This window comes from Stegostoma tigrinum, chromosome 46, assembly GCF_030684315.1.
Source record: "Stegostoma tigrinum isolate sSteTig4 chromosome 46, sSteTig4.hap1, whole genome shotgun sequence".
In the NCBI taxonomy this organism is placed as follows: Eukaryota; Metazoa; Chordata; class Chondrichthyes; order Orectolobiformes; family Stegostomatidae; genus Stegostoma; species Stegostoma tigrinum.
The window spans coordinates 11,743,907-11,767,253 of record NC_081399.1 but is presented as its reverse complement, the minus strand read 5'-3'; the positions used below and the strand labels follow the sequence as shown (position 1 = coordinate 11,767,253).

General features: G+C 45.2%; 1 protein-coding gene across 1 annotated transcript; it reads left to right on the top strand.

Annotated features, from left to right (window-relative positions):
* Positions 1–15,947: 15,947 nt before the first annotated feature.
* LOC125449542 (probable G-protein coupled receptor 139) lies at positions 15,948–19,970 on the top strand. Its single transcript, XM_048525360.1, has 2 exons — positions 15,948–16,039; positions 19,093–19,970. The coding sequence occupies exons 1-2, from the start codon at positions 15,973–15,975 to the stop codon at positions 19,968–19,970; spliced, it is 945 nt and encodes a 314-aa protein (XP_048381317.1). The 5' UTR covers positions 15,948–15,972.
* The last annotated feature ends 3,377 nt before the right edge of the window (positions 19,971–23,347 follow it).

Here is a 23,347-nt window from a genome sequence, read left to right as displayed (position 1 = left end):
GTTTTGGACTCTCAGGCAAAGACCTTGGCTGTTCACCCTCTCCATTCCCCTCATGATATTCTAAACCTCGATAAGGTCAACCCTTAGCTCTGATGCTCCAAGGAAAATAGTCCCAGTCTGTTCAGCCTCTCCCTACATCTCTAACCCTCCAATCCTGGCAACATCCATGGAAAGATTTTCATCACTTAACCCACCAAATGCTGGTCTCATTGTGCCGCTTCTGTTCAAACACTTTTCCAAGTCCCTGGCACACTCTCCAGGAAAGTTTGTGTTCTGTTATTTTTATTTCTTTTTATTAATAGATTTCTCTTTTCTTGCTCAGCCAATTCTGCAGCTTCATTGTGCTAAGGTTTCAGTGAAAGACCATCACACACATTTATAGCAAATAAAGTTTGATTTGTTAAGCCATGTTTAATTCCAGGATTGGATTCCTCCATTCTCATGTCAACTGCAATCATGACAAATTGAGAGTATTACCAGGGTTTGAGCTCACTGCATTTGAGAGGGGTGTGTGTATCATTTATAAAATTGGACATGCGCAGAATTGGGATATGCAATGGTTATATTGCAGTGAAATATGTTGCAAATAGAATTTGCAACTATCTTAACATGGAAAAGTGTTTTCTGGGATAATAACGTATAACAGTGGGTAATTTTAAATCTTTAACTGCGGCTGAACGTTTTGAAAATTGGGTGCGTTAAATTGACCGCAGAAGTGAAAAGCCTCGTAACGAAGTTATACTTACGATCAAAAGTAGGAAGCGAAAAATGATGTCACAGCTAGAATTAACTAAGATAGTTGTAAAAATGGTGAAGAAAAATCTTGACTTAGAGTGACAAAGAGAAATTAAAGGAGTTGAGGTGGATGAAAAAGACAAAGAGAGTGAAACGAAAAGAAAAACATGGATGGGAAGATGAAGAAAAGAAAATAGCAATGGAAAGGAACATAGAGTTATGAAAACTTGAATTGACAAGTGAAGATGAGGAACAGCACAGGCTCATGGAAAGGGAGATATAATTTCAAAAGTTTGAATCCAAAGAAACAAGAAAATTATTAAAAATATGTTCCAGAAAGTTTATAATAAAGAAGGAAGAAAACAGTAGAAGCTTGGAGACCACATTGATTCGAATGAGGGACTTAATTTAACTCAGAATCGATCTTAATGGCTCAGGGTGAAGTCACATAGCATTTTACCTTATTTATGAATGTAGATGAATAAAGTGCCCAAAATATGTTTGGACCTACATGCTGTAAAGCATTGTTAAAGGTGCAGCTATGAGTGTGTTCACAAGTTTGTCAGAAGAATAATCTGCAGTTTATGAATCTGCTAGTGTCTATGTCTATGAGTTTGTTCCTGCAATTTGTCAATTAAATTGTATAACTGCAAGAAAGAAACTTAAATAATTCAGAATCAAAACTCTGTTTGTCTCTCCACAGACACTCTCAGACATCTTAGATTTCTCCGGTGTTCCCTGCTTTTATTTCAGCTTTCCAACATCAACAATATTTTAGTTTTAATCAACCTAACCAGGCATTTGTTTAGAATTTGCAGGAGAAAGTTCTTACAGTGGGATCTGTGATTCCAAACACTGAAGTTACAGGAGTAATTTCAGAGCATTAGGGAAGTGATGATTATGGAAGAATGCTGAAACAGCTGCTCCTGCAAACCTCAAAACTTATGCAGGTCAGTATCAAGCATCAAAGAACAGATTCCTATCGACATCTAGGTCAATGGAGCTGACGTGGACAGAGTCGGGGGAGCATCAAGCTCCTCGGAGTGACAATAACCAACAACTTGTCCTGGACTTCCCATGTGGATGCAACAGTCAAGAAAGTACAACAACATCTCTTCTGACTCAAGCAGCTCAGGAAGTTTGGCATGTCCATAAGGCCCCTCACCAACTTCCACAGATGCACCATGGAAAGCATACTGTCCCGGTGTGTAAAGGCAACCGCTCTGCCCAGGACCATAACAAATTACAGAAGGTGGTGTGCACAGCCCAGACCATCCCAGAAGACACCCTTCCACCCATGGACTCTATTTACATGGCTCGCTGCCGCGGAACAGCTGCCAACATCATCAAAGACCCATCGCTCTCCAGTAATGATCTCCGACACCTTCTTCCATCAGGCAGGAGATACAGAAGCTTGAACACACATATCAGCAGGTTCAGGAACAGCTCCTTCCCTGCTGACATTAGACTGATGAATGGTCTCTCTAACTTCAAAGGACATTGATCTTGTTCATGTTGATCTTGCTTCATGCACCTCCTACACAGTGTAAGCTCTGTCTGAGCACACTTTTATCTCGACATCCTTCTTTGATACTATCTGCCTATGCTGCTCACAAAACTAAGCTGTTCAATATGGGAATCCACAAGAAATTAGTAAGAATAGAAAATCTGCAGATGGAGTATGTACTCGTTTCAGGGGACAAACAGAACAATATCAAAATAATAAGGGAGAAAAGCGAGGACCAAAAATGACATGAAGAAACTGACAAGCTTCCATTGCCAAAAGACTGAACATACAAAAGCCAACTGTGAGAGGTTTATTGGCAAAATTATTTTAGTATGTTTCCTCAAGAAGATGGTCATTGGAATCTAGAAAAACTGAATTGCAGAGATGAGGTGAGAGCGACAGCCCTTGATATCATGGTTGTATTTGGCTGAGTGTAGCATCAAGGAGCCACATGAAAACTGGAATCAATGGATATCAGGGACAAACTCTCCTGATTGAATTCATACCCGGCACATAGGAAGATGGCCATGATCATTGGAGGTAAATCATCTCAGCTGCAGGACATCTCTGCAGGAGTTCCTCAGGGTAGTGTTCCCAGCCCAACCATCTTCAGCTGCTCCAGTGACTTTCCCTCCATCATCAGGTCAGAAGTGGGGATGTTCACTGATGATCGCACAATGTTCAGAACCATTTGTGACTCCTCGGATACTGATGGAGTCCATGTTCAAATCCAACGTGATGTGGACAATATCCAGGCTTGGTCTGACAAGTGGCAAATAGCATTTCTGCAACACAAATGCCAAGCTATGACCATCTCCAATAAGAGCCAATCCAACCACTGCCCCTTGACATTCCATGGTGTTACCATCACTGAATCCCTGACTATCAAACTTCTGGGGGTTATCATTGACAGAAGCTCAACTGGACCCACCGCATAAACACAGCGGCTGTAAGAGCAGTCACAGGCTGGGAATCCTGCAGTGAGTAGCTTTCCTCCTGATTGCACAAATCGTGTCACACCATCTACAAGGCACAAGTCAGGGGTGTGATGGAATACTCGCCACTGTTGAAATAATACAAAAGCAGTATGTTGGTTTATAATGTACTGTGAAGGAAGAGATGATTCAGCATAATCAAGAATAATTTTCCTTAATTGTTGATGAGCAGAATCAGACTGCTGCAGGTTCTGAGGAATTTATCTCAATGGGGAAGTCTTTCCTGGTGCTATGTATTGCGAAGCTATGACAGAGACTGTAAGAAGCTAATCACTGGTACAAGAGACAAACAAGTAACAGCAGATGCTGGAATCCAAGGTAGACAAACAGGAGGCTGGAAGAACACAGTGAGCCAGGCAGCATCTGGAGGGAAGAAGACATCAATGTTTCAGGCTGGCCGATATTGCTATTTGTCTTCTCGGGGAGCTAATAAAGGAGAAAATATTAACTGGAAGAGTACATGAGGTTCTAAAACAATCTCTTATAACAAGTTAATTTCAAGAGTGAAACGGAAACAGAACATGCTGGAGAAACTCAGCAAGTCTAGCAGCATTTGCGAAGAGAGAAACAGAATTTGAGTTCGATATCACTCCTCTTCAGAACTCATTCCAGACTTTAAACTGCTTTTCTCTTTCTCTCTCTCCGTCTCTCTCCACAGACCTGCTGAGGTTCTCTAGCAACTTCTGCTTTTGGTTTCAGCTTTCCAGATTTCTGCAGCATTCTGCCTTCACTTGTGTTGGGTTAAAGAATGACTGGGTTAAATGGAGAAGTAGCAATGGAACTCGGGAGACAGATTCCCAAAGAGACAATGGATTTGATTTCGGTAAGTTACCTGAGAGAGTCAAGAATATTGGTCTCACTAAGGATGGTGGAATAAAGGGTGGAGATAAAAGATATGCAGATGTTACAGGAAGAGCATCCTGGACTGATCCCTGACTGTGTTGTGACTAGATCTCAAGCTGAGAGATTTAGATAGGAAGGAAGGAAAAGTGCAAGACACCGGGAAATGAAAGGTCCTGAATTGAAACTGTTGCATTAAACAGCCTACTCAGGAACTGAGTTAGAATCAATACCCAAGTGTCATTGCTTGAAAGCAAAATATTCGTCACACCTCAAACACCAGCAAATGACAAGTGGACAGTGGTCATCAGGAGATATAGTTACACAGAAACATAAATGATAGGAGCCTGAGGAGGCCGTTCAGCCCTTTGAGCCTGATCCGCTATTCATCATGATCATGGGTGATCATCCACTTTTTATAGCCTACTCCTGCTTTCTCCCCATAACTTTCAGTGACATTCACCCCAAATGCTTTTTCTAGTCACTTCTTGAATACATTAAATGTTTTGGCATCTAATACGTTCTGTGGTAATGAATTCCACAGGCTCACCACTCTTGGGGTGAAGAAATATCTACTCATCTCCATCTGAAACGGTCTACCCTGAATACTCAGATTGTCACCCATGGTTCAGGACACACCCACCATTGGCAACATCCACCCTGTATCTGCCCTTTCCAGTCCTATTAGAATCTTATAAGTCTCTATGACATCTCCCACTCATTCATCCGAACTCGAGGTAAAGCAATCCCATACTGATCAATCTCTCCTCATATGTCACACCCACCAACCCCTGGAATCAGCCTGGTAAACCTTAACTGCGCTCCCTCGAAAGAAAGAGCATCCTTCCTCAGAAAAGGAGACCAAAAGTGCATGCAATATTCCACGTGTGGTCTCACCAAGGCCCTGTACAATTGCAACAACACATCCCTGCCACTGTCCTAGAATAAGAATGATATGTTATGAATGGTTCATGGAATTCCAATGGCGGGGACCTCTGGGAAAACACAGGCTAAAGTTTTGAAATGCTCTTATTGGCCAGGTTTGAATGAAGCTACATATAGCAGAGGTGCCACTCATGTCATGCAGTTGGGAAAATTTAACGATCAACTGCTGTTCCTTTAATTCTGATGTCACAGTGTCATCGAGTCATACAATGTGAAAACAGACCTTTCAGTCCAACATGACCATAATTCAAAACTAAACTGGACCCACCACACTGCTCCTGCAAACCTTTCCTTTTCATGCACTAATCCAAATGCTTTTTAAACATTGTAATTGTACCCACATCCACCACTTCATCAGGAAGTTCATTCTGCACACGAACCACCTTCTGTGTAAAAAAAATTGCCGCTTGTGTATTTTTTAAATCTCTCTCCTCTCACCTTAAAAATGTGCCCCCGAGCCTTGAAATCCCCCATCCGAGGGTAAGGACAACTAACATTAACTCTGTCTGTACCTCTCATTATTTTATAAACTTCTATATGGTCACCTCTCAACCTTCTATGTTCCAGTGAAATAAAAGCCCCAGCCTCTCCAGGCTTTCTAACTCAAACCTTCCATAAATGGCAACATCCTGGTAAATCTCTTCTGAACCCTCTCCAGCTTAATAATACCCTTCCTTTAACTGGGCACCCAGAACTGGACACGGTATTCCAGAAGAGGCCTCACCAGAGTCCTGTACAACCTCAACATTGTGTAGAACCTTGACCTAAAACCAGGAATGGCAGTCAGTATTTCTGTTTAACAAATGTGGATGATTCCACAAAAATTCCTGAAGCAGCGCCTTTAGGGAAAATCGCAGTGAAAATGGCAGCAGAGAAGTTTTTCTTCACTCCAAGATGTGGATTATCTTATGAAGTACAACCGGACCTAGTTTCAAACTTTCAAAGTGTTCAGTGAAATGTTGTCTGGGATACAACAGTTCACATTTTCTCCTTATCACCCACAGTCTCAAGGTACATTAGAAAGATGGCATCAAACTTTGAAGGTCGTGATGTTAACACAAATGTCGAAGAATTGGGAAGAAGGAATTCCATTGTCATTAGGAACAGTCCTAATGAGTTCGCAAGATATAATCCTTTTTAACTGATTTATGGATGTGAGTTAAGGGGACCACTTAGAATCATACAGTCATATAGATATACAGCATGGAAATATACCCTTCGATCTAAGCCATCCATGCTGACCAGGTATCCTCAATGAATCTCCTCCGCTTTGCCAGCATTTGGCACATGGCCCTCTCAACATTTCCTATTCATGTACCCATCAACTTGGCTTTTAAATGTTGTAATTGTATCAGCCTCCATCACTTTCTCTGGCAGCTCATTCCATCCACACATCACCCACTGCATGAAAAAGATGCCTCTCAGGTCTCTTCTAAATCTTTCCACTCTCACCTTAAACCTATGCCCTCTAGTGTTGAATTCCCTCCCACCACCCACGCTGGGGAAAAGACCTTGACTATTTGACCTATCCATGCCCCTCATGATTTTATAAATCTCTCTCAGGTCACCCTTCAGCCTCCAATGCTCAAGAGAAAATAGCCCCAGTCTAATCAGCCACTCCATATAGCTCAAACCCTCCAACCCTGGCAACATCCTTGTAAATCTTTTCTGAACCTTTTCAAGTTTCTCTATATCCTTCCCATAGGAGGGAGACAAGAATTGCATGCAATATTCCAATAGTGACCTAACCAGTGTTCTGCATAACTGCAACATGACCTCCCAACTCCGGTACCCAATGTACTGAACAATAAAGGCAAGCATACCAAATACCTTCTTCACTATTCTATCTACCTGTGATTCCATTTTCAAGGAGCCATGAGCCTGCACCACAAGGTCTCTTTGCTCAACAATACACCCCAGCACCTTAGCATTAAGTGTATAAATCCTGCCTGATTTACCTTTCCAAAGTACAGCTTCTCACATTTATCTGAAGTGAATTCCTCTGCCAGGCCTCAGCCCAACTGATCAAGATCCTGTTGTAATGGAAGGTAACCTTCTTTGCTGTCAACTACATCTCCAATTTTGGTGCCATCTGCACACTTACAAACCATACCTCCTATATTCACATCCAAATTATTTACAGAAATGAGAAAAAGCAGTGGACCCATCACTGATCCTCATGTCACACCACTGGTCACAGGCCTCCAGTCTGAAAAGCAATCCTCCCCCAGCACCCTCTGTCTTTGGCCTTCGAGCATTTCTGTTTCCAAATGACTAGTTCTCCCTGTATTCCATGTGATCTAACCTTGCCAAACTTATTTTTTTTTAATCTGATAAAACTCAGAAGTTTTGATTATGTTTAAGTTTCAGAGAGAAATGAATCAAAATGCATTAGAGAAGTGTGAATGAGAGATACATGGTGAGAGAAGCATTCAGCGAGTGGGAGATGGATCAATACAATGAGAGAGCGTGATGCAATGTGAGAGAGAGATAGAGTGACAAAGTGAGAGATGGAGTGAGAGGCATAATAGTGACAGTGCTGAGACAAAGAATGTGATGCTGTACCAAGAGAGAGAGAAAGAGGGAAAGAGAGAGACAGGAAGACAGAGGAAGAGACAAAGAGAGAGAGAGCGAGAGACAAAGACAAAGAGAGAGAGAGGTACAGTGACAGAAACGGCAAGAGACAATCAGAGTGACAGAGGGTGTGAGTGCAGGAGAGAAAATGAGAGGGGCAAAGATTGAACAAGAGAGAGAAGGTGGGAGAGACAACAACAGTTAAGGAAGATTGAATGTGAGAGAGAGCAAGACACACAGAAGGAGAAGTGCACAGAGACAATCAGAGAGAGAGAGATAGACAAAAAATGGTGAAGGGTTGAACCTTACAAGAAATTGGTGAAGTGACATTTTGACTGAGTTTGATGCAGGGTTTCTCTCCGCGAGGACCAGTGAGATTATTTGAGCTGTCGTTCCACTCTCACTTCATTCCCACAGCCCGATGGCATCTCACACATCCTTTTCTCCCACTCGCGGTGGATGGCAATTCTCATCACTGCCGGGACATCCCTGGCACTGGGGCTGACTTCGAAGCTCTGCATGTGCCTGGACATTCCCGAGATATCCCTCTCTGTGTACATATCCAGAGTGCATCCACAAACCTGCCACACAGAGATGGTATTAGTTCACTGCACATGATTATAAATGTCACTGTTTCAGCAACAAGCCAGCTTACCCTTCCTCAGCCACATACCTCCTTACGACCCTTTTCCTAAGTCACTGCCCCTAGTGTCCACTGCAGCCCTGCACTTCTTGTTGTTCAATGTGGGGCTGCTCTGGGCCTGCAAATGGCCCAAAATGTTCACTTTTATTTTCGGGTAGCAACACCAAATAGAAAACAAGTATATTTGCTTCTCGGGATATGAATGGGTTTCTTGCCTTTGGAACACCAACAGATTTACAGTCATTCAGCACAAAACAAACCGTTTGGGCCACCAAGTCCACACTAACCACATTCCCAAAGAAACTAGTCCCACCCGCCTGCACTTGACCCATATCCCTCCAACTTGTCCTATTCATGAACCTATCTAAATATCTTTTAAATGTTTGTTCCAAACCCTCATCCATCTATTCCTCTGGCAGTTTATTCTACATATGAACTATCCTCTATGTAAAAAAGATGCCGTTCATGTCATTTCTCCCCTCACATTAAAAATATTGCCCACCTTAAGGAAAAGACCTTTGTCATTCACCTCGTTGGCGTCCCTCATGATTTTATAAACCTCATTAAGGCCACACCTTCAACTTCCAGTCCATTTTTATATCTCAACCCCACCAATCCCAGCAACGTCCTGAACCCTCTCCAAATTCATAATATCCTTCCGATAACTGGGTGACAAATGAGGGATCACTGCACCAGGGTCTGATCTACAGTGGCTGGGCATCGATGGATGGTTGGCATCACCCAATGCTGCAGCATCCTATCATATAGAAGGTGATCAAAGTCCTCTCCTTCCTCCTCGAAAGGCTACTGTCACTCTCCCAGTTCTTTGGCTTCCATCGCCTACCACCCACCACCCCCCTGCTCAGTCTGAACTGCAAGGACAGCCACCCTAGCCCAACCTCCAAACTGATCCCCCATCATGCTCCTGATGGAGGAATAGACTGCATCGTAACCAAGCTCGCCTTAGCCAGGGAACGAGTGTGGTTTTTGTCACCCAGCCACAGCCCTTAGAGGGTAACCCTTATCTCCCAGTCACCATCCTCAAAGGCAGCAAGAACATGAGAGGATGTGGTCACCATGGAGCTCCAGGGGTCACTGACCCAGTCCCTGAAGATGTGCCACCAATGGTCCCAGATAGTTGCACGTGCATGGAGTGGAGCCCTGTTCATTGATGATCTCAGCCCATGTTATATTATGTCTCTCTCAGAGTGTACAGTCTGCCTCAGTGTGGGGAGCCTGATACCAACAGCCCATAAGACTCAAGAGCAGAACGAGGCCATTCAGCCCATCGAATCTGCTCTGCCATTCAATCACAGCCGATAACGTTTTTCAAACACCTCACCGAAAATCCGTAACCTCTGATCACCTTGCCAATCAAAAATCTATCTATCTATCTCTGTGCCAACCATGTTTATGGTTGGAGTTCAGAGCCAATACTGGAGGACATGCCACCATTAGCTGCCCATGGAGTGTGCCCAGACATTGGCACCAATGTCTGGAGTAGGAATCCGCAAATGAGATAGCATCCCGACAGTGTGGAAGCAGGCCATTGAGTATACACCAAACCACAAAAGAGCACCCCACCCAGATCCATACTGCTAACAATATCAATGTAATCCTGCATTTCCCAATGCCAATCCACCCTAACCTGCACATCCCTGTGCACTATGGGACAACTTAGCACGGCCAATCAACCCTAACCTGCATATCGCTGGGCACTTTGGGACAATGCAGCACAGCCAGTCCACCCTAACCTGCACATCCCTGGGCACTACGGGACAATTTAGCACGGCCAATCCACCCTAACCTGCATATCCCAGGGCACTATGGGACAATTTAGCACGGCCAACCCACCTTAACCCGCACATCCCTGGGCACTATGGGACAATTTAGCACGGCCAATCCACCCTAACCCGCACATCCCTGGGCACTGTGGGACAATTTAGCACGGCCAATCGACCCTAACCTGCACATCCCTGGGCACTATGGGACAATTTAGCATGGCCAATCCACCCTAACCTGCAAATCTCTGGGCACTTCAGGACAATTTAGCTTGGCCAGTCCACCCTAACCCGCACATCCCTGGGCACTATGGGACAATTTATCACGGCCAATCCACCCTAACCTGCACATCCCTGGGCACTATGGGACAATTTAGCACGGCCAATCCACCATAACCCGCACATCCCTGGGCACTACGGGGCAATTTAGCATAGCCAATCCACCTTAACCTGTAAATCTTGGGCACTTTGGGACAACTTAGTCTGACAAACCCAATGCCTTACCTGCACATCTTTGGACTGTGGGAGGAAAACCACGCAGACACGGGGAAAATGTGCAATCTCCTCTCAGACAGTTGCCCGAGGGTAGAGTCGAGCTCAGGTCCCTGCTGCTGTGAGGCCGTCGTGTTAATCACTGAGCCGTTATGCTGTCCCATGCTGTCACAGTCTGGTTTTAACCCAGCTGATCGTGAATGGGAAAATGTACTTCAATGAGATGAGGTGAGGCAGTCATGAGATGTTTGCTAGTGAGAAGCTCAATTCAGTGCCCAGAACACGTGTCTCACACCCTGGCTCCAGGCAAAATACACAAGACTCTCACGCTGGGCTGCAGGCAGCTCTGTCAATCTCTGTCTGATCTTACTGTCCTCAATCACTGTCCTCAATCGAATGGTTTCCTGTACCACGATGCCATGGCCTGATTTCTCTTCCTTTTCATAACGCCCACATTTCTGGATACAGGCATCAAACCTTGCCTGACAATTGTAAAGTTTGATGATCCTCCATTCCTACTTCATGAATGCTATCCCTAACAATATACTCGCAATAGCCTCCTCCGGGTATCCACACACAGAAGCTGTGCCTGCCTCCTGGAATTAACTGAAGCATTTGCATCCTGAGCCTCCATCTCAGAGACTCAGTTCACGAGCACTGACTCTATCTGTGTCTTCCCCAGATATATTTGAATTCAGGAACTCCCACATGCTGCAGTTGTGACACATCACCTCGCTTGAAGGGACTCGGCCCAATACATCAGCCTTCCTGTTCCTCTGATGCTGCTTGGCCTGCTGTGTTCATCCATATCTGCACCTTGTTATCCCAGATTCTCCAGCATCTGCAGTTCCTCCTGTCTCAGAAAGCTCTCCTCACTGTGTGTACACCTTCCCAGCATATGATCAGGATGGGGTTAGATTCATTAAAAAAAAACAGTCACACATACATCCACTAATGCAGCCACCTCATAAATACAGTCACATGGACTGATCACTACACTCACACAATAATGAATACAGTTTCACACATGCACAGCTGTGCACTCATTCACACATCAGCACACATACAAACAGTCTCCCACTCATTAAAACAGTTTAATTCCTAAAACTGTCAGGCTCTCATAAATGCAGTCTCACACTCTAAATACAGTCAGACATGCCCGCCAATGCAATCACACATACAGTTACTAATATGGCAGCACATAAATAGACTTGCTGATTAAAACTGTGACAAACGCTCATAATAGGCCACATCATTAGTTCAATAATACAGTCGCACACAATTATTAGTGCACTCACAGTTGCTCATTCAGTCGCACAGGAATGAGTACAGTTCCACACAACCATAAATGCAATTGCACACATTCATTAATACAGTCAAATGCACACATGCTCATTAATACATTCTAACATTCGCACGCATTCATACAGTTGCATATGCTTGCAATTAGTCATACTAATAAATACTGTCGCTCATTAGAGTTACACAACTTAATTAATGCAGAACATATGACATTAGTACAGCAGCACACACTCAAATACAGCCACTCACACACAAGTGCATCTCATGAATATATTCACACTGACTCATAACAGGTCTCAGACTTATAATTACAGTGTTTCATACTCATTACAATCAAACACATTCATACATAGTCACACATTCATTATGACAGCAGCCACTCATTGGTAAACAGCCAAACATACACAAACACAGTCACAAACACGTTAATATGTTTGCATACTCTTATTAATACAGTCACACACACTCGCAGATACAGGCCTCACATTCACGTTGTCTACACGGGTTTTAGTAAGGCACTTGACAAGATGCTGTTTTACTGACCATGCAGATATGGGAAGATATTTTATGAATAAAGTATCGTTCTGAAATTATGAAAGAATTGGAAAGGTCATGGCAGACTGGTCAAAAAAGTAAAAGTCTCTTGGATACAGGATAACGTGTCAAATTGGATCCAAAGTTGGCTCAGTAACAGGAAGGAACAAGTTGCCCTTGTGAATGGAATGCTGTTTCAAGTGATGTTCCACGGGGCTTGCTGTTGGGACCCCTGCTGTTTGTTTTATACATTAATAATTTGGACTTGAACACAGGAAACACAATTGGGAAATTTGCAGATGATGCAAAAACTGGTCATTTCGTGATTAGTGTTGAAGATACCTGTAAACTCCAAAATGGATTGGTGGGAAGGGCAGGAAAGTGTCAGATGGATTTCAACTCTGAGAAGTGTGAGGTAATGCATTTCGGGAGGTTAATCAGTAAAAGGGAATACACATTCAATGGGAATACACAGAAAGGTAGATGAAGTGAGAGATTTTGGTATACAAATGCCCAGGTCCCTAAAGGTAGCAGTACGGGTAGATAAGGTTGTAAAGAAATGGAATGCTGCCCTTTATTGGCAGAGGTATAAAATACAAAAACTGGAATATATGATTAAATTGTATCAGACACTTGTGAGACCACACTGCAGTGTTGTGTACAATTCTGGTCACCATGTTACAGGAAGCATGTAATTGTTCTGCACAGAGTGCGGAAAAGATTCACTAGAGTGTCGCCAGGGCTGGAGCAGTGCAGTTACAAGGAGAGATTGGAGAGAGCGAAGTTAATTTCCGTGGAACAGAGAAGTCTGAGGATTGTCATAATTGAGAGGGGTAGACGTATAGTAGACAGGAGGAACCTGTTTCCCTTGGCCAATGGTAATTGATTCAAGCGAACTGGCAGAAGGATTAGAGGATTAGATTATGCAGGAATGGTGGGTGTCTGGAATTCGCTGCCTGAGTTGGTGGTGGAGGCAGAGACACTAAACTCTTTTAAAACTACCTGTACTGCACTTGAAGGGCTATACACTGCAGGCCTAAGGGCTGTTTGCAGGAGGATGGGATTAGGAAGGACATCTGGGTGCCTTTGGGTCAGCATGGACAAGAAGGGCCAAATAGCCCCCTTCTCTACCACAACACTTCAACGGTTCTATGCTGTAAATATCTTTCGAGTCATTCAGCATGACAAGAAAATTCAACACTGCAAAAACAAATGATATGTCGGTGTCCGATTTCATGGGGACTTCACGAATTAAATGGGGAAACCTTGAGTTCTGACTGCATGTGCCTCCATTTTAACTCCTAATGTGACACCATTATTCTAAAAGGGAAGGGTTTTTTTGAGAAAAACAGATAACTAACTATAAGTTGTTTCCACTTGTGGGAGTGTCTAGGACCAGAGGGCATAATCTCAGAAGAAGGGGCTGGACATTTTAGACAAAGATGGGGAGGATTTTCTTCTTTGAGAGTCGAGTGAATCTGTGGAATTCTCTACCACTGACAGATATAGAGGTTCGGTCATGAAATACATTCAGGGCTGAGATAGATTTTTAATCAGTAATGGATTCAAGGTTGTTGGGAAAAGGCAGGAAAGTGAAGTGGAGAATTATCAGGTCATTGAATGGTGGAGCAGAATTTGTTGGAATGAATGGCCTACTTTTGCCTTGAGACCGTTTGGTCACCGAGGCAGCCAGTCATTTCAGGTTGTTAACAGCCAGAGGCATCACACAGCAAACAAGACACTTTCTGATCCAACACAATCACACAGGCACTCTCTCACAAATACAGACTCATACACAAAGACAAACAGAAAAACCGGCACGCTCAAGTACAGTCACTCAAACACAACATACACCATCACACTGTACACAATAATACAGTCACACTCAGACGTAAATATAGTCTCACAAATACAATCATACAGACACATTCGTAACAAGTCTCACAGTCGAAAACAACTACGCACCCTCATAAATGCAGTCATGTGCATCGTCAACAGTCACATGTACATATGTACAATCTCACATATACAGAGGTGAACACGCACACTCGTAAATACAGACATGTTCATGCTGATGAATGCTATCACAGTTGTTCATACATACAGTCACAAAGGCACACTCATATACAAACGTAATCACATGCACAATCATAAATATGCTCACTCAAACACACATACACACACACACAGACAAATACATGTATAGCCTGGGGGGAGAGGGTGTGACAGTAGGGCTGGGGGTGATAATATTTTAAAGACTTCAACCAAATCCCCTCTTAACCTGCTAAATTCCAGAGAAAATTGGCCTATTTTCTATGATCTCTCTTCAAAACTTAATGCCTGAAGTCCAGATATCATTCTTGTAAATCAATGCTGTACTCCCTCAAAGGTCAATATATCCTTCCGAAGGTATGGTGCCAACAGCTGCTCACAGCTCTTCAAGTGCGGTCTAACCAGGGTATTGTGTCACTGCAGCATAATGTCTACATCCTTGTACTCCAGTCCTCTAGTGAGTGAAGTTCCAACCTGTTTAGCCTTTGCTCATGGGACAATCTCTCCACACCTGGGATCATCCGAGTGAAACTTCTCTGAGCTGCCTCCTATGAAATGATGTCTTTCCTCAAATGAAGAGACCAAAACTGCTCACATTCCTCCAGAAGTGGCCTCACCAGCACCTTGTGCAGTTTTAGTAAGATTTCCCTCTTCTTGTTCTCCAACCCCCTTGAACGAAGAGCCAATACTCCATGACACTTCCTGATTACCTGCTGCACACTGTGTGCTAACATTGTGTTTCCTGCACAAGTTCCCCCAAGACCAACGGCTTCCTGCTGCTTGTCTCCATTTAAGTAATATTCTGTTCTTTTTTTCTCCCTTACACAATGACCAGCTTCACATTTTCCCATATTCCACTCCATTTACCATTATTTGTGCACTCACTTAACTTCTCAATGTCTATCTGCAAACCATCTGTATCCCTCACACAATTTGCCTTTCCACCTTTTTGTCTGATAATTCGGCTCCAGTACCTTTGTGCCCGTCATTACAGTGAGCGGCCTCAAGTTTTTGAGGGAGATGCCAGCATGGCCATTGGTTGAGCTCAGTTGGCTGGATAGCGGGTTTGCAATACAAAGCAATGCCAGCAGCAGAGGGTCAAATGTCACACCAGCTCATGTCATCTTAAAGGTCTCTCCTTCTCAATCTCTCCCTTTGCTTGGAGAGCGGTGACCCTCAGGTTAAACCAGCACCAGTTATCTCTCTCTAATGACAGATCAAGATTATGATAACTTTGCCTTGTCTGAACTGAACTGACTTTAATATCATTTATTGTGCATTTTATTTCATTAAGTGCTGCACACGTTTGCAACAAAAAAATTCACTGATTAATTTAATTATTCAATTTTATTCTTTAACAATTCCGTACCATCATACTCTATAAACAACAGTGTTCTGACATGGCTCACTGCCAGAATTTCTATCCCCCAAATGGTTTTAAGAAAAGCTTTGAAAACACTGCAATCCTCATGTCCCTGCGGAGATTTCCAGAAAGTATAGATAACAGGCTTCATTAGCTCGCAGTTTAATTCAGTCAGATTGTTCATTGAGGCAGAGTATTGCAGTCAGAAAATGCACGGAATTATTCTCAGCACCAACAAAATATATTACATGGTCCTGGCTGTCATTGGTGTTCCAGGTAAGTGAGTTACCACTGAAACTCGAAGCATGCTGCCCTTGGATTTACTTTGGGACTGGCTCTGCCGACAGATTTTATGCAGATATTGGATCACTTTTATCATTTTATTTCGAAAGCACGTAAGGGTCTGAATAAACTCTGGAGTTTTGAGTTACTGCCTCAGATCCAAGTGACGCTCTGATTGTAGTTTGCTTGATGTGTTTAGTGCAATGATGCAGATTCTAGAAGCAGTGATGCTTTGATACAGGCATTGGTGGTGTTAATCACTGCATTGACAGCACAGAAAGCTCTCATTTCCTTCTCCAAAAGAAAAGATATTTTCTGATCAGAAACAAAAGTTGCTGGAGAAACTCGGCAGGTTTTGGCGGCCACTGTAGAGAGAAAGTGGAGTTAATGTTCTGAGCCTGGTGACCCCTCTCCAGAAGGGAATCTGTTGGAACAGAGATAATGGGAACTGCAGATGCTGGAGAATCCGAGATAACAAAACGTGAGGCTGGATGAACACAGCAGGCCAAGCAACATCTCAGGAGCACAAAAGCTGACGTTTCGGGCCTAGACCCTTCATCAGAGAGGGGGATGGGGTGAGGGTTCTGGAATAAATAGGGAGAGAGGGGGAGGCGGACCAAAGATGGAGAGAAAAGAAGATAGGTGGAGAGAGTATAGGTAGGGAGGTAGGGAGGGGATAGGTCAGTCCAGGGAAGACGGACAGGTCAAGGAGGTGGGATGAGGTTAGTAGGTAGATTGGGGTGCGGCTTGGGGTGGGAGGAAGGGATGGGTGAGAGGAAGAACAGGTTAGGGAGGCAGAGACAGGTTGGACTGGTTTTGGGATGCAGTGGGTGGAGGGGAAGAGCTGTGCTGGTTGTGTGGTGCAGTGGGGGGATGGGACGAACTGGGCTGGTTGAGGGATGCAGTTGGGGAAGGGGAGATTTTGAAACTGGTGAAGTCCACATTGAGACCATTAGGCTGCAGGGTTCCCAGGCGGAATATCAGTTGCTGTTCCTGCAACCTTCGGGTGGCATCTTTGTGGCACTGCAGGAGGCCCATGATGGACATGTCATCTAAAGAATGGGAGGGGGAGTGGAAATGGTTTGCGACTGGGAGGTGCAGTTGTTTGTTGCGAACTGAGCGGAGGTGTTCTGCAAAGCGGTCTCCAAGCCTCCGCTTGGTTTCCCCAATGTAGAGGAAGCCACACCGGGTACAGTGGATGCAGTATACCACATTGGTAGATGTGCAGGTGAACCTCTGCCTCATGTGGAATGTCATCTTGGGGCCTGGGATGGGGGTTAGGGAGGAGGTGTGGGGGCAAGTGTAGCATTTCCTGCGGTTGCAGGGGAAGGTGCGGGTGTGGTGGGGTTGGAGGGCAGTGTGGAGCGAACAAGGGAGTCACGGAGGGAGTGGTCTCTCCGGAAAGCAGACAGGGGTGGGGATGGAAGAATGTCTTGGGTGGTGGGGTCGGATTGGAGATGGCGGAAGTGTCGGAGGATGATGCGTTGTATCCAGAGGTTGGTGGGGTGGCGTGTGAGAACGAGGGGGATCCTCTTAGGGCGGTTGTGGCGGGGGCGGGGTGTGAGGGATGTGTTGCGGGAAATGCGGGAGACGCGGTCAAGGGCATTCTCGATCACTGTTGGGGGAAAGTTGCGGTCCTTGAAGAACTTGGGCATCTGGGATGAACAGAGCTGGTTTTGTTCTCACTTGCTTCATTGTCCCACTTCATCCTGATCTCCAGTCCACATTTCCCACCAGAATAGGACACCCAGATAACAAAGAGGTCCAGCTGCACTTTGTCCAATTTGTTGATCGGGGAGAGGGTGGTGTTGTCCCTGCTCATGGTATGGTTTCTTGCTCTGACAAAAGTTTGGCCTCAGTCTCGACATCTCAGTTTGCACAGTTTTAAACCACCTGCTCCTCTCTCTCTCTGAGTCTGGCGTGACTCCCTCCCTCATCTAGCCTCTCTTTTCTTGGTCTACAATGCTATTGAACTCTACTCCACAAAAACAATCAGCAGTGTATTGGGCACGTTGTACTGCCTGACATTGACACGGGATGGAGGAAATCGGGTTTCCTGTTGCAATTGGAAATTTCACTTTGATACTTGACTCACAGCCGCTCCCCATGACCCTGGGATCCCTGTGGCTTTCCTCGTCAAATTGACAGTGACCTGGAGCAAAGTTCTCACCACACACTGACTTTACGTGATTAAATCATCCACATCTCCGTTGAGATAACAAAGTGTGGGGCTGGATGAACACAGCAGGCCAAACACATTTAGGAGCACAAAAGCTGACTTTTCGGGCCTCAACCCTTCATCAGAAACGGGGGAGGGGAAGAGAGTTCTGAAATAAATAGGGAGAAAGCAGGAGGCAGATCAAAGTTGGAAAGAGGATAAGATAGGTGGAAAGGAGACAGACAAGTTAAAGGGGTGGGTGTGGAGCCTGTAGAGGTGAGTGTAGGTGGGTAGGGGATAGGTCAGTCCAGGGAGGACAGAAGGTAAAGGGGGAAGGATGAGGTTAAGAAGTAAGAAATGGAGGTGCAGCTTGAGGTGGGAGGAGGGAATAGGTGAGAGGAAGAACAGGTTAGGGAGGCGGGTATGAGCTGGGCTGGTTTTGGGATGCAGATGCGGGAGGGGAAATTTTGAAGCTTGTGAAATCCACATTTATGCCATTGGGCTGCAGGACTCCCAAGCAGAAGATGAGTTGCTGTTCCTCCAACCTTCGGGTGGCATCATTGTGGCACTGCATGAGGCCCAGGATGGACATGTCGTCGAAGGGATGGGAGGGGGAGTTGAAATGGCTCGCAAATGGGAGAAGCAGTTGTTAACAAATCAAACAACATCCAGGAGGTGAACTGTGACTCATCTCTTAAAGTCTTTGTTTGCTAAATCTTGAAATTGACAAGTCTGAGATGAACTGAGATCATATTTGTGATGCTTAACCATTTATTGGAATTCAAACAGCATGTCCTTTTGGTACCAGAATGCAGATACGATTGCGGAGACTCAGACAGTGTGTTTGCTTCAAACTATTTTTGTCTATTTTCTTTTCTCTCCACTACAGTTAATTTACTGGCAATCATGGTCCTGTCTCGTGGAAACTGTGGCCTATCTTCATGCACAACTTGCTACCTGGTGGCCATGGCAGCATCAGATCTGATAGTTCTCATCTCTGAGGTCATACTGAGGCAGATCAATTTTTATTATTTCCCATTATCTTTCTTGGATATCACTCCCGTGTGCAGCATCATCTATGTCTTGTCAACAGCAGCCACCTCCTGCTCTGTTTGGTTCACAGTCACTTTCAGCTTTGATCGATTTGTCACTATTTGCTGCCAGAAACTGAAAACTAAATATTGCACAAAGAGAAATGCAGTTGTAGTCCTATCAACAACCTGCACTGTAATGTGTTTAATGCATGTTCCTTTCTACTTTAGATATCAACCTTATACAATACTTTACAACTTACCATGGCTCTGTTTTTCAAAGCCGAGCTATTATACTGAACCCATCTGGGTAGGATTTAAATGGTTCATTACAGTTTTTCATCCATTGCTGCCATTCATTCTAATTCTGCTGCTCAACGCTCTGACAGTCAGACATATTATCGTGGCCAGTCGAGTCCGTAAGGGACTGAGGGGTCAAAGCAAGGGAGAGAATCGCAGTGATCCAGAGATGTCGAGCAGAAGGATGTCTATAATTTTACTCTTTACCATTTCTGGCAGCTTTATAATTTTGTGGTTGATATATGTGATAAATTTCATTTGCAAGATTATTCCTGGAATTTATCCCGTCGATGACAATCATTCTTTACATGCGTTTGAACAAGTTGGAGTTATGTTGGTGAATTTAAGTTGCTGTACAAATGCATTTATTTATGGGGTGACGCAGTCCAAATTTAGATACCAGATAAAGAAAGCAATAAACTGTTCTTTTACATAAATCAGTATCGTCATTCACAAACAGTACAAGAGTGTTTTCAAATCATGGATAATGTATTAATATATTAACTCAACATTTGAAAATGTCTCCAGTAGCTTGATTGAGGGGTGGGTTAATGAGACACTGCTGGGGAGGCTGTGTGTTGTGGGGTGCAGGTAGAGTTGTCGAGGATAAAGTAATTCTGACATAACAGAGGCCAGTATCCCGTCACTATGTCACCCTTTATTTGTGCAAATTTCGCACCGCTAACCTATGAACCTGCGCATCTCTGAACAATATAGGCAATAATATTAAATATTCTAACCCTTCTGTGTTTCCTAACAGTAAGACATGCCCTGTACTAAGCACTGAAGTAATTCATGCTGGTATTTCGGGGGGTGGATGCTGTCTTGTTACAGGATGATGAGAGGATAATCGAGGACCCAACAGGACATTTCTGTAAATAAAGATAACAAAGTGTGGAGCTGGATGAACACAGCAGCCAGGCAGCATCTCAGGAGCACAAAAGCTGACGTTTCGGGCCTAGACCCTTCATCAGAGAAGGGGATGGGGAGAGGGAACTGGAATAAATCCCACCTACATCCGTGACACCACCCACACCCTCCACCTCCTCCGGGACTTCCAATTCCCCGGCCCCCAACACCTCATTTTCACCATGCACGTCCAGTCCCTATACACCGGTATTCCTGATGCAGATGGCCTTAAGGCTTCTTCCTGTCCCACAGGCCCGACCAATCCCCCTCCGCCAACACCCTCATCCGTATAGCCGAACTCATCCTCACCCTCAACAACTTCTCTTTCGATTCTTCCCACTTCCTACAGACAAAGGGGGTAGCCATGGGTACCCGCATGGGCCCAAGCTATGCCTGCCTCTTTGTAGGTTACGTGGAACAGTCCCTCTTCCGCACCTACACAGGCCCCAAACCCCACCTCTTCCTCCGTTACATTGATGACTGTATCGGCGTCGCCTCTTGCTCCCAAGAGGAGCTCGAACAGTTCATCCACTTCACCAACACCTTCCACCCCAACCTCAAGTTCACCTGGGCCATTTCCAACACATCCCTGAGCTTCCTGGATCTCTCAGTCTCCATCTCAGGTAACCAGTTAGAAACCGATATCCATTTCAAGCCTACCGACTCCCACAGCTACCTAGAATACACCTCCTCCCACCCACCTTCCTGCAAAAATTCCATCCCCTATTCCCAATTCCTCCACCTCCGCCGCATCTGCTCCCAGGATGAGGCATTCCACTCCCGGACATCCCAGATGTCCACGTTCTTCCAGGACCGCAACTTCCCCCCCACCGCTGCAGTGGTTGAGAACGCCCTTGACCGCGTCTCCCACATTTCCCGCAACACATCCCTCACGCACTGTCCCCGCCACAACCGCCCCCAGCGGATCCCCCTCGTCCTCACATAGCACCCCACCAACATCCGGATGCAATGTATTATTCTCCAACAGTTCCGCCATCTACAATCCGACCCCACCACCCAAGACATTCTTCCACCCCCACCCTTGTCTGCCTTCCAGAGAGACCACTCTCTCCATGACTCCCTTGTCCGCTCCACACTCCCCTCCAACCCCACCACACCCCGGCACCTTCCCCTGCAACCACAGGAAGTGCTACACTTGCCCCCACGCCTCCTCCCTCACCCCCATCCCAGGCCCCAAGATGACTTTCCATATTAAGCAGATGTTCACCTGCACATCTGCCAACGTGGTATATTGCATCCACTGTACCCGTTGTGGCTTCCTCTACATTGGGGAAACCAAGCAGAGGTTTGGGGATCGCTTTGCAGAACACCTCCGCTCGGTTCGCAACGAAAAACTGCACCTCCCAGTCGTGAACCATTTTAACTCCCCCTCCCATTCTTTAGACGACATGTCCATCCTGAGCCTCCTGCAGTGCCACAATGGTGCCACCCAAAGGTTGCAGGAACAGCAACTCAAATTCCGCTTGGGAACCCTGCAGCCCAATGGTATCAATGTGGACTTCACCAGCTTCAAAATCTCCCCTTCCCCCCACTGCATCCCGAAACCAGCTCACCTTATAACCGCCTCCCTAACCTATTCCTCCCCTCACCTATCCGCTCCTCCCACCTCAAGCCGCCCCTCCATTTCCTACCTACTAAACTCATCACGCCCGCTTGGCCTGTCCATCTCCCCCGACTGATCCATCCCCTTCCTACCTCCCCACCTACACTCACCTTTACAGGCTCCATCCCCAACCCTTTAACTTGTCTGTCTCCTCTCCATCTTTCTTCCTTGATATCCATCTTCGATCCGCCTCTCCCTCTCTCCCTATTTATTTCGGAACCCTCTACCCATCCCCCTTTTCTGATGAAGGGTCTAGGCCCGAAACTTCAGCTTTTGTGCTCCTAAGATGCTGCTTGGCCTGTTGTGTTCATCCAGCTCCACTCTTTGTTATCTCAGAGGAGCAGGATCTGTCTGGACTTCCTGTGTTTAAAGTGATACAATGCCACCCTCTGCTGGAATGCCCATGCCACTGCACGTGCAGCAGATTTATTTGGGATCAAATATCAAAGTCAGTGAATCTCACACCTTGCCTGTTTGTTTTGTTCTTCGATGAATGTCTTTGGAGACAGACATTGGTTTTACCTGATCCCTTGTGATGTTGTCCATGAGGTATGAGGAGAAGGAGATGAACATGCCCACTGCTTGTCTCATCCCCTCCACCTCTGAATCCTTTCTCACCTATAATTTTGTCAGTACATAATAAAACATTGCAAGTTGCAGAAGTGCAATAAAATTTACCCTATCTCCACGCGAAACCATTCACTTGAAGGCGCCTGGATACAACTGCAATGAAAACACTCTCTTTAATGCGTATAATGTCAGGAATTATGCTCAAAGGAAAATCATTTCCACATTGCAGAGGGAACATTTCCCCACAAGAGCATGTTTCACACTGAGGGACGTCAAACCAATTGCTCCCCTCTCCACATCAGCCTCATGTGTGTGTGCGTTCTGTCTGTGCCCGTGTATGTGTGTTTCTTCGTGTGCGTGTACTCATTGTGTTAAAAGTTTGGATGGTGCTGTGAGCTGCGGCTCTGTCTCTGGTCGTTGAGGGTTTTCACTCTCCCGACCTCTTGCAGTGGCGCGGGAGGCAAGCAGAGGGTGGCATTCAATCACTTTCAACACGAGGGAGCTTGTTTACACTGTTTTGACGCGTCACCCCATGAGAGGAAACTTCTGATTAGACTGCATTGAAGTACCAGCTCACTGCAGTTAGGCAGCTTGATGCTGAAAAACAACTAGCCCAGCCATTTGTTCTCTTTTTCTTTTGGTGTGTGGGGTCCAATGATGTCATGTCATTGCCTGCCACAGTTTCTCAAATCAAAACAGTTCATAGTTGG

Bases quoted from the DNA above. Each gene is read 5' to 3' on its own strand.
- LOC125449542 (XM_048525360.1), top strand. From the start codon at position 15,973: ATGCACGGAATTATTCTCAGCACCAACAAAATATATTACATGGTCCTG. The intron at 16,040-19,092 runs GTAAGTGAGTTA...TCTCCACTACAG, and splicing joins GGCTGTCATTGGTGTTCCAG to TTAATTTACTGGCAATCATG.